General features: G+C 44.3%; 1 protein-coding gene across 4 annotated transcripts in view; it reads left to right on the top strand.

Annotated features, from left to right (window-relative positions):
- Positions 1–12,746, top strand: part of WDFY4 (WDFY family member 4) — a 1,820,746-nt gene that overhangs the window by 506,837 nt on the left and 1,301,163 nt on the right. For all 4 annotated transcript variants that reach the window (XM_069611160.1, XM_069611162.1, XM_069611161.1 and 1 more), the window contains one exon: positions 1,121–1,335. In XM_069611160.1, coding sequence (XP_069467261.1) covers positions 1,121–1,335 — 215 coding nt within the window. The remainder of the gene's footprint in view (positions 1–1,120; positions 1,336–12,746) is intronic.

Raw genomic sequence — 12,746 nt, 5'->3', positions numbered from 1 at the left:
ACCACCCCCAAACTAATAAGAACACACAAACAGCGCTGAACCCACTAATCGCCCAAGAACTCACAGCAATAGAACGTCAGGGGTGGGAAACCCCGTGGGAACACTAGGACTAACTCTTCAAACCACCGAACCTTCCAGAGTTAGCCCAAAGGTTCAGTATTGACACAAGCCTCTTGCCAGCACACACTTTCACAACATGAATTATGAGGTGCTGACTGTTAGCGAAATGTGGACGTGTTCAGGTCATTCCAGGTCTGTTTATTGCAAAGTATGTTAAAATAATCAAACAAGGATTGTTCTGGGGGACATTGGAATGCTAATTTGTAAGAAATCTAATGTAGGACATTTTAGCTGGAAAGGGAATCGGTGGGAAAAGGGCTTGTGCGGAATGGGTATAACAGTGAAGAATGGGTATACCATTGGGCACGTAGCTCCCCTCTGCCCATTAGACCTGGCACATACTGCCCCCCCAAAAGCTCACATGTTCTCCTCCTCCTTCTCTTCCTCCTCCTTCTGTTCCTCCTCCTCCATGTCTTCCCTTTCTCCCTTGCCTCCTAATCTTACTCCCATTCCACCTCTTCATACTTCTATTCCTTGTTTTGTTTCTTTCTTTGTCCTTCTCCACCCTTCATAGTCCTCTTCACTCTCGTTATTACTCATTTTCTTTGGTCTTTTGCTGCTGCTCTTATCCCTCTCACCCTGTCCTCTTGGTACAGTAGGTTTATAAAAAATTCCCATCTCCCCACATCATCCCTTCTTTTTTTAACCTGCCATTTCACCCTCCTGTTCTCCTTCTACATCTCTCTTCCTTCTCCCAACTTATTTTCTACCTTCAGTGTTTTTGCTTTCTCTTCCTGTAAGACATCATAATCACCTCACACATTCCCTTCTTCTTCTTTCTTGCCTCTTCCTCTGCATCATTCCCTTTGATCTTCTCCTGTTTGTCACTCCTTTTCTGCCTCATCCCCTTAGTTACACAGAAGACACCCATCCTGTTCAGATTCTTCACATGAAGGAGAACTTCCAGAACACATCCCGCTCCTCCACCATGTTTCACTAAACTGACCCCCCAGCTGGTCCATGATCCCCATGATGTAAAGTATTCTGCTTTCCCCAACAGCTCTCCATGGAGATCCAGTGTGCTGTGGCGGACCACATCCAGTCCCTGGTAAAGTCTGAAAAGAATCGGCAGCTGATGTGTGAAGGAGGGCTCCTCCGCAGCCTGGTGACCCACTGCCAAGAGCCACTGGGTGATGGTCATGACCCACTGCATCTGCCACTGGTGAGGGTGTTTGAGAAGCTGGCATCGCAGGCTGTGGATCCAGATGTCTTACGGTAGGTCCTGCTTTCCAAGGGAGACAACGAGATCATTGCACAGAGCATTAACGCATCTCTGATAGAACCATAATGTGAACTTGGGACAATAACGATAATTTAAGCTTTTAACAAGCAATTGCATCTGTATTAGAGTCCTGCGAATGGACAGGTGCAGGATCTGCAACAAGCCAAACAGCTTAATCCATGCAAAGGTCTGCCACTGGCCGAGTTTGACCTTTGTACAGAAGGCTTCGAAAGGTTATTTCAGTGATGGTAGATTCTTTGATCATTGTAATATAAACTAGATGAACATTTGTAGTGTCAAACAGTCTTCAAAGTTTGAATTTGCAAATTATGTGGCAAGGTATCATCAGACCTCAGTAAAATGGATGTCTGTGACCTCAACATGATTTTCCGGTAATACATGTTATGTCGTAAGGACTGTTTCCCCACCCGTAACTGTCTAATGTATTGCCTGTAGCCTCTACTGTGCTTTATAGTGCCAGTTACATCCTGAAGCTAGTTACACACTCAATATATTACCAAAATAAAATAAATTATATATGTGTTGCTAGGAGGGCATTGCCCGAAAGAGTGCTTAATAAGAACAACCATGCTACCTACAAAACCAAACGAAAAAAATAGCATTCCATTGCATCATAATGTGTAAAATCTGTGACCTGACTTTGCAGGAGGTCCCAACAGATAAATGCCAACATACAATGTCACTTCTGAGTCCATCCACATCCAAAATACCCCACTATGTTCCCAAATCCGGCCTTCATTTATGTGCTATCAATATGTCCTCCTTTTAAGTTGGGTTCAGAGCTCTAGCAGTGTCACATATATTTATGCTTACTTATATTTATGTATATACTGGTGGAACAATGCGCTTTTGATCACAAAAGAACGTACAATAGACAAGAAATCAGATTTGACAGGAAGCAGTGAGCTTCTTACAATGGGGTGAGTTTCATGGACATTCTAACCGGGCTGTGGAGAGGAGTAAATGGAACAGTCACCGAGGGCAATACATAAATGGACATACATAGATTAAGGATAATGAATATTGGACATTTTTAAGTGCAGGTAGGCGATACGGCCAGCTGTGTTCGGGCGGGATGTGACCATGATGGGTGATTTGCAAGAGTGGAGGCAGGCGAAGTGAGGGAAAGAGGCATGCTAGAGACAAGGGAAAAATGTTAGCTAGCAGGCAGGTGAGAGATAGGTTAAGAGTGTACCTCGGAGGCGAGGAGATAAGCTTTCAGTTTGTTTTTGAACAAACCTGTGTGGATTGTTTTTTGGATGTTTGGGGAAAGAGAATTCCATGCAATTTGAGCAAGAAGATAGAAAGAGCAGAAGCGAAACGGAGCACAGGGAGGGTGAGGTGCCACATGATATTTGAGGAGGTAGTGCAGAGACTACGAGAAGATTTGTAGAGTTGGATGAAGGAGGATAGATACAGTGGTGCCTTACTGTGGATAGATTTGTGAACCAGGAGAAGACATTTAAATCTGGCCCTGTTTTGCATTATCACACATCCAGCCTGGTGATGTACGAGGAAATAGGTGTGAAGTGAGGGAGTTCAAAGAGAGTCCTGGTAGCAAAGTTTATGATCTTGTCGAGAGGACAGAAGCATATTTGGGGAGCCCAAAGAGGATGCTGGCACAGTACCCCCGTTTAAAGAAGACAAGAGTGGTTAAGAGAGGCTGGGCGGTGTTGAAAGGAAAGAGATGCCTGATTTTCCTAATGTTTAGGAGGTTGAGGTGAGCTGCTGTTGCAGATTTGGAAATAAAAGTAGAGAAGGTGTGTGAAGGGTCATAGATGACGCTGAGGTTTCTAGCTAAAGAAGAGTAGGGGAGATTTTGAGGTGGGAACTGGATAGGCAGAGGAAGAGATCAGAGAGAGTTTTTGGCAGGGAAGAAGAGCACCTCTGTTTTGGTAGAGTTGAACATTATGAAGCCATACAATATTTACACCACCCCACCTAACGATGATGCCAGAGATAGAATGAATGCCTATTAAATGGTGCACCAGAAAATAGTAATATTGGAAGGGACCAGAACACAACCCAGAACGACAAAAGAAAAGGCAATCCGTAGGTTAAAGTGAGAAAAGAGCACCTGGGTATGGTCTGAACTACAAATAATAACACTGCGCCAGAGAAGCAATGGACATAGCCCTGAAAAGGAGAATGGGACCGATGTGCTCTGGAAAGGGTAGAGGATCCTGAAAATTAGCTATTATTGGGGTTGTAGAATCCGAGGTGCCCAGTTATTCTAGGCCCTAATGCGTGAGGTCAGTTCAAAGCTTTTAGAGCACCAAATGAGAATCCAGAAGCAATTTCAGGTCATGCGGTGTGCATTAGTAGATAAACCCAACCTTGAAATTACACGAGATAATAAACTGGAAGATGAACAAACACATTTAAATCGGGCAACCCGTCTTTGTATGTTTGAACAAACATGACCACACATTTCTCCTGCCCTGAAATTCTTTTGATGGCTTCAAGTTGACATATGGATGGAATTCAAGCTTGCCAGCATCACACCAATATGCTACTGCAGGATTAGCTCTGGATATTTAACAGACCTGGTTCATGACTACCAATAAAAGAGGCTTCTTAAAATCACCCACTTCCTCAAGCCTGAAATCTTAAGTCTGCCAGCAAGGTTAAAACATCACAGAAATTGTTAGCATTTCAAGTTCCCACTCTGTCGAACAATCTACCTGCTGATCTCAAACAACAGCAGTGCCAAAGATCATTCAGTAGGCTCTGGGCCTGGGCCAAATGGCTGAGACAAGCCAAAGCGAACCGACAAGGTGGCTCTTGGTTTACTTCTGTTTTCGCTCTAGCTCTTTACTCTTCTTGTTTTACACAGGCTGCTTCTGGGTTGTTCTTGGTATGTGGCAGATTCTGGGGAATGTGGTGCGTAGAAAAGTTCCTTGGACACATCCGTGGGGTTCCATAAGTTAGCTTTATTCCAGTCACATTAAGATGGCACAGTATGAACCACTGGGTCCCATCACCCAGTCTGGGGCTCTCCAAATGACATCCTGTGGAACCTTCACAACAGTCATTCCTACACTCAAAGCCAAACATTCTCTCAGGCACACCAACATTCTCCCCTGCATTCCCAAGCACCTGCATTCACACCAAGCACGATACAACATGGTGCTTTGGCATACCTGAGAAAAGGGTTATTTTTGTTCTAAAACCCTTGCCCATGCCCCCAATATTTCCAACCTGTTTCTCTTTCCTCTGCCGTCCTTTGGCGCCTGCTAGTGAATTGTAAATAACAAAATATAAGGGGGCGGGAGTTGGCAGAGATCAAGAGATTCTGCTTTGGCGTTGTTGAGTGGTACTGTTTCATACTCTTTACAAGAGTATGAAACAGTACCACTCAACAAAGACAACGCAGAGTTACCTATCAGTTCGAGCAAATGTGGAGGGTTGATAAAGGGTTACTTCGATGCACAGCTCGGTAAGAGGAACTGTTGTGGAGCATGGATCCTTATGATATCAGTGTTTATTATGCATGCTTCTGCTGCCACTTCCATTTCTGAACACATTGGAGTTCATTCTGGGTCTGACAGGTGTGTTTCAGAGATATCTTTGAAATGCGCAGGCATGAATGCCCAGTACGCCAGGTGGAAGCAACTCAGTACCTGTGTGGGCATGGCATATGTTGTTCTGTTCAGTACTGTGTGGCCATTGCATTGCATTTAGGGGACATTTCTGCTGCCAGGAAACGCGGATTATGAAACGGTGACTTCCATGTTGGATTGGGCACTGAGGGACGTCCACTGGAATTCTGGCAGTGCGCTCGAGGTCGGGTCTGGAAGGCGGCAGGAGAGATTATTCTGAGATAAACAACACCTGACATGGTCGTCCTGGGTCTCAGAGCATCCCAGAGTGTGATGCTTCAAAAAATGCAACATTGTAGCAATCCTTGGTCTGCACATCTATCGGTCAGTGGGGGGCTTTCATTTTAGTCATTCAGATCAAATTATAGGATTAAAAAAAAAATAATAATTTTTACATTTATTATAGTGCTGCGGAAAGTCAAAGGTGGACCAGACACTGTAGCTACACAACTGATCTTAACAGGAAACCAAAGAAAAAGAAAACAAAATGAAGGAAAATGTCGAACTAAAAATAACACAAAGCCTAGTAGAGCATTTAAATAATCAAAGCAATTCCCCAAAACAGGGGGAAAATATGCGAGGGAAAATCATGAAGAAAAATTGAGTGCACGTCTTACGTCCTACGTCAGGAGGTCATTTTGCTCTTTAATTTTTCATCCCACCTCTTCAACGATTCTCCAGATCCCCAGTTTAAATGCATTGGCTCCAGTGGAGTAACTTTGCTGAAAATGTTGGGGGGGACATGACATCTGAAGAAAAGGTGCCCCAGCCAAATGAATTGGGATAAAATGGTGTGCCATGAAAGTTGCGGGACACAAACACCCCTGTCCCCCCTAAAATTACGCCCATGATTGGCTCGGCCTGTGCTACCATATGTGAGTCAAAGGGTAAAGTCTAGGATGCTTGCTTTGCCTCTGGCTTTGAGCTTCTGGGTGCTGTGTGTGGAAGCTCCGCTAAAGCATGTGAAGCCTCCGACCACGCCCCCACTCTTTCTGCTCTGCCAGACCTGTTAGCCACACAATTTGGCTGCACATGCTGTAGAGATGAACGTTCAATAACCATTCTCACTCTGTCGGATGGCGTGAACATGCCTTTTTCCCCGTGGTTTAAAAAAACACCATTCAATAATGTGAAATTCAGTTTACCATAAATAGTAGCACAGTTCAAGGTAATTCCCACTCACTTTTCCCAATCATAAATATTAACGGTGTGAGTAATCAATACTGCGACTATTTATCAGCACTCAAGGATGTGCAGCTAACGCCTGTCTTTATTTAGATGTCGGAAGAGCTGTGCAAGGCATGCATTATGCACTTTGGATGAAATGCCTCCCTGTCCTTTTAGAATGGTTGCGTGGCTGGCAGCTGCCCTGCCTTTCTAGGCGTTCATCTACCAGTGTCATTCTTCACAAGATGTTTCATGCTGGCTCGACTGTCTGCGTTTGGATTGTGTTTTTTACCTTGAAAACCGCACAATGTAGCTATTGGAATACAAATGTGCCTCATCATCCGACAATTGTGCTGTCTATTTAGCGTGGCGGCAGGCATAAAAACACGGAGAATTTCATGCATTAGGTAAAACATGTAAGATGCAGAGACATCTGACAAGCCTGGGAGTGCAGCATACACATTATTAAATGTTGAAGTGCAGTTAAATTTAAAACAACATTCCTCAATTACTTACCGTAATCTTCACCTAGTCCTACTCTTCCTCGTCACAGTACTTGCTCTGAGGTGGTCCACCTCCAAGCCGGGAACCCTTTCCCAATTTTTCTTTTCTAGGAAGCCCTGTCTTGTTGGCACTGGAAAGCATAAGAACGTTCCCCCTACCCACAATCCTCCTGTTAAATGCTCATAAGGGAGGCACACATACCTCCCATCCAGGGAAGTGTGCAGTAGGTGTTAGTACTGGGACGCGGAAGAGTACAGCCTGGTGTAGTGTAAATTACTGGTAGATAATCGAGACATTACCACCACGCCCCCTATTGTTCGCCCCCACTTACTCTGAGGCCTATAAAGACAAGGAATGAGTTGCAGCCCCACCAGGCAATTAGCCAAACATAGGAAGTCATATGCCCACTTCTCATTCCCCTGCATCTCAAGTCTGGCCCTACCAAAACCAAATTAGTAGCCAATATCGAATCCTAATTTGGACAAGATGCAGAAAGGGGACTGCCACTAATTTACCTCCTAAACTGGACCAACGGAGGAGAGGACAACTGGGAGAAGGGACCACTATCCGTGTACCTCCTGTTCCAGGTAGTCAAACAACAACCAGAATCGTACGACACATGAGGGATACTCATGAAAACAAAACACTCAAGAGCATGGAGTCATTCAATTATACAAGAATAGGAGAGGAACGCTTGGTAAATTCCTCTTTCGGATGGAGAGCATCCCAAACAAGTTGCAGCATCACAGAAAAAACACCCTATTGTCCCCAATCATATGCCTGTACTCTGTCAAAGATTTTAAACATTCTAATAGTAAATACTATCCACAGAGAGGCAGAATATGACAGAGGCACTTAAAATGCCAGGCCTAGAGAGCATATGGCCATTTGGATAGCGTGTGTCTCACCCTTCCAGGGATTAGGTGAGCTAAAACCACTCCAATTCCAAATTCACAACATATGTCTAAATTATTAATTCTTGTGTAGACTCTGGGATTTTTGCATCTGGAGCCCTACAGAAACCATCTTTTAGTTTCTGGAAAGTTTTTTGGCAGGCTGGAGTCCAACTGACTTTCTGCGGCAAATTGTTGAATGTCTGATTATTTAATGGAAGAGCAATGGATCCTTACCATTTGATAAAAGACTGATAATTTCCAGTAAGGCCAAGCAATACCATCACTTGGGTCTGAGTGGTGGGAATGTCACAATCCTAGATTACGTGCACCTTTGTCTGGAGAGGCTGTTTCTTACCACCACCCACTTAGTGTCCTGGAAAGGTCCCAGTACCCTGCACTATCAGGCAATTGGATACCTTGGCTGTATCACCTGTTTAATATGGGATGGGCGGTCTTCACCGGTGTGTCTAAATACTGCAACAAGCAGTGTTTAAAGTCTTCTGAATCAGATACACCTGGTGTGCCATTCTCTGAATAATCAAAGCAAAACATAGTCACTGTTTTTCTGCGCTTAATTTGTCTTTAATTGACACTGATACTCCATTTAACACAAACAAAACTACATCAATTAATACAATCAAGTAGTTACAATACTAGGTAGATTTGACAAAATGCATCCTTTCTTACAATATAACTTTGCCTACACGTGTTTCAATAAGCAGGTTCAGGATATGGGCATTGTCCCGTCGCTGTGAGCTTCTATTAACTACCTATAAGTTCCTCAACATAATACTCTTGTATCCCAATCCTGTTCCAACATAATTCATTGTGTTCCAATGATCACTAGTAAATAATAAAGTAAATAATGCAAATGAGAGAATACAAAGGGGAACTGAAAAAAAAGAACAATAAAGTTAATATGTGGTACAGTTAATACACCAGAGCCAGCACCAAGTCATCCCTTCTGTAAGAGGGTTTCACCCAGTTGGCATGAAAGATCCTATGTTTTTGCCTAGCAGCCTTTGTATCTATGAGGTAACTGGGTTTGATAGGCCCCACTACACAGAACAACTGTCCCAGAGTGTCACTGTGGCCTTCAGGCCATGACAGTGCATCATCAGTTTCTGGATGGCCTTCAAATCCATTTTAGAGAGTTCTATGTACTGTGCCATTCTGGATCTCAAATAAATCACATAGCCCACAATGTCATGAATAGGACTTTTGGTGTGAGGGTGCGGGGGTTACCCTCCCATCCTTATCTCACCAGACTTAGAGGACCTCTCAGAGGGTGGCCAGAGACTGAACCCTACTCCATTCTGTGGTACCACACTTAAGCAAAAAGTATGCATGGCAGGAGAAAATTACACTTTCTCCTCAGGTGCTCCTCCAAGCCACCTATCATACCCTTTAGGGTCTTCTTGAATCTCTCCACAAACCCACTGGTTTCAGATATGCAGATTTGAACTTGGATCCCCTGTTAGAACTAACTTCCTTAGTGAACCCCACACAAGAGATTATCACAATCAGAGCTTTTTCCCCTCCCCTCACACTTTGATTCTCACCAAGAGGGATGTCTGTAGGATATCTACCAACACCAAAATATACAGGTTACCTGAGGTGGGTTGAGGATCCAAAGGACCCACAATATTCATACCTACCCTCTCAAAAGGCTGCCCAAACACTGGTAGTGGAATTAAGGGGGCCTTGGTCACACCCCCTCACCTATAAAAAGCTTTTGAAGCCTGGCAGGAGTGCACAAGTTCCTTTATATATTCACTAACTTGGGGCTAGTAAAATGTGCTGACAACTTGTCAGATATCTTGGTCACTGAACTGTACATGTTACTCTGTGGCTGACATGTTCCCAAACAAAAATGTCTCTTTCTTGGATGCCAATACACATGGTCCATTAAAGATCACACATGTACTATCATTCTTTAGCTTGGAGGACTGGTCAGCAGAGCTCATTTTCTGAGAGCGAAAACTCGAAACATTTTGTGTCACATAAATCATTTAGTGTAGCAGGAACGTTCACAGATGCTCAGCCAAGAGCAAAGACTTCATAGACCTGGGCAATAGTCCTAACCATGTCACCGATGCAGTGGCAGCAACGTCCTTCTTCAGATATGAAATAACTACTCTATGCAGAGAGAGATCACCCCATATCAAATATCTGCCTATCATGCCGCTCCGCCGTGTTTGCAGTCCTTAATGTGTGGAAGGAGGGCAGCCTTGCAATGGTGCTGACCCGACAAAGACAATGGTTCTTCCATCTACATGGGAGGTTGTGTTGCAGAGTCAACCCTTGAGATCATTGCACCTCTTACCGCAGGAGGGCTCATTGCAGTCCCTACATTGTTTCTGGTGGGTGTGCATACAACCCCGATTTTGATAACATTGGACGTGGCACACCCTTGCTGCTTGTAGCTAGGAGATCGTACCCTGCTAAAGTAATGTACAAATGCAGGGGCGGGGAAAGCTGTAGAGAGAGAGAGGCCCAGGCCTTCCGGCCACCCTCTCTGTGTCTGTAGCAGAAGCATTCTCTTGCTCAGTGATATTGTGTAACTGACTTAACAAGTCTTTATTGTCACAATTACTGTGGAGGGAGCATCAGAATGCATCGTACCATAATGCTCCACTAACCTTATGGGTCAGCATCTCAGGGGGTATTAGCAATGCCAGCATGCTTGATCTGATGTCATTCCTACATTTTGGAGGGTGTGAGGAGAAAACAATAGGAGGATATGGAAGGCAGGGAATTGTGCCCCTCTCAAGTCACCATATTCTCCCCGTATCTGGCTCATGGTGCCCCCTGCAAAGCCCAGCATGCCCGTAGAATGCATGCCCGTAGAATGCAGGAGATTCATTTTGGATTTTGGACGATGAGCCATCACGGCCCAGCAGTGATGGAAATACATGTGAAATAAGGAGGCCATACACCTGCTTGATGGTAGGCGAGTATTTAGTGCCAAGATGCTGTTAAAATAGCAGAAGTTTCGATATACAAGACTAATGTCCATGACATTACTTGTAATGCCATTTGTGGCCATGCTTGTAATACCTAACCAGAGTCCTTAACCAATATTCAATCTATTCATGCAATATGAATGGGGATAATCATTAGCTTTACTGCCTCGTTATGCCAGAACTAATTGTCTCTCATGGAGATGATCTAATTGATGCCATTAGTACCTATTGTGCTCTAGCACCTTCAAGTGTCTCTTGTGCTAGATGGAATTACCAATACCATCTCACACCAAATAACCGGACAGACTCAAAGAATATGGCAAAGTACTACTTTATTCTCAACTTAATAAATCAGGGCAAACTGGCAGACATGGGACTGATGCTTCCACACTCACACACAAACTTGATTACACAGATTACAAATTTTTAAAAAATTGATTACAAACTTGAATACCCCAGTATGCGTCGTCTATGATGTCATCCTACATGACAAACTGTAAAACCTATTTACGGGAGGGATTGATTAGGGGAACATATCTACTTATAGAATACACATGGGTTAGTACTTCATAGGCTGTCTCTTATCTGTGAGGCACGCCTCTAACTACTTCTAAATACATATAATACTACAGGCAGGTCTGTACACTGTGGATTTGGTGACCAGGTGGAAGGCGATTTCAGGGTGCATTCTACCCATTTACTCTGGCTGTGGAGCTTTTTCAGCTGATGACCGTGTCAAAGCAATGGTCATGCTTTTCCACGAGCAAAAGGCATTTTGCGCCAAGCTGGATCACACCTTAACAACGCTTAAATGACCAAAATAGACATCCAGATCCCTGGGTCATTTGGCTACACCAAAACCATTGTTCATGGTCAATGCCAGCAAACCAGAGAAGCCTCAGTTCAGCAAAGTGACCCTTATTTGGGCTTGAATATTTAGTAACCAATATGATGGTGTTAGCCAGGCGGAGGCTTATCAGGGGTCAGCCAACCCGGAAAACTGCTTTGATGTGGCCTTTCAGCATTCTGCGCTGGTAGGGGCAGACTGGGGGATATTTCCGAGGAGTCATGGATCAATGGGTCCAGCAGATTGTGGAATGGGGTTACGTTCTTCCTTTCTTGAGTTTTCTCCCCGATTGCTCAGCACAACAGCGGAAACAGTAACCTTTTCCGGAGCAGCTGCTACTAGAGGTATAGCAGATGACCGAAAAAGCAACTGTAGAGGGAATGTCTGAAAAATAACACCTTCCCAGGTTTTACAGGTTTCAATTAAAACATGTTCAAATCCTAAAGTGAGAACCATGAACTTGGAGCCCCATTTGAGATCTAAGAGGCATGAACACATGTAAAAAAAAAAAAAATTGGTGGCACTGATTACATGGCAAATGGACGGTGTCACGGATCTCCAGAGCCCATATTTTCATGTCCCAATTTTGCCATCTCACAGAAAATTCCTTCAATTTGTGGCAGTGAGTTGGCATTGGCAGTTGAGGGTGCTACCATCAGGTTCACGTTGGCGGGTTTTCACCAAGGTAAAAGTGGTGGCCGCCGCCCAATTGCATCTGAGAGGTGTGGTTCTGTACCCCTACCACGATAACTGGTTGGTGATGTCCTCAAGCCGATGAGCTGTTGGTGTCCTTCAACCGACTATGTGGCTGGCGCACAGGCTAGGCCTTTCACTGAATATGAATAAATTAAATCTGCAACCGACTATGCAACTGCAGTCTTTTATGGTGCTGCTGGACAAAGTCCAGAGGAATGCTTATCCAATGTCAAAGAGGTTTAAGGCAACCAAGATCATGCTGACCAGCGTCAAGCTGGGGTCAATAGGACAAACTGGAAATTTCTGAAGTTCCTGGGTCTGATGGTCTCCTGCATTTTTCTGGTTCTGCAGGCAAGACTTCATATGATTATATTGTAGTGAGAGCTAAGGTTCAGATGGTCCCAAGTGATGAGGTCCTTGGAGGACAAGCTGCGGGTGAGTGCTGCTATGGCACAGGATCTGGTGGGGTAACGATCAGAACGTGCTGTTGGGTGAGGCATTTGCCCTCTTATTCTTTCAATGGCAAGTTTTCATGGAGGCTTCTATGATTGCTGGAAGGGACCACCTGAGAATTGGAAGTAAGGGAGAGGTAATTGGAAAGAGACGTGAAGCTGCATATCAAATTTGCTTTATCTGAGGGCTGTTTGCTTTGCTGTGCCAGCATTCCAGTCACTGCTTCAGGGCAAGAGATTGATGGTCCTTGTG

The sequence above is a fragment of the Ambystoma mexicanum genome, chromosome 8, assembly GCF_040938575.1.
Source record: "Ambystoma mexicanum isolate Mex_15411 chromosome 8, UKY_AmexF1_1, whole genome shotgun sequence".
NCBI lineage: Eukaryota > Metazoa > Chordata > Amphibia > Caudata > Ambystomatidae > Ambystoma > Ambystoma mexicanum.
Note: the sequence above shows the minus strand (reverse complement) of the source record. Positions and strands in the feature narration are given on the sequence as shown.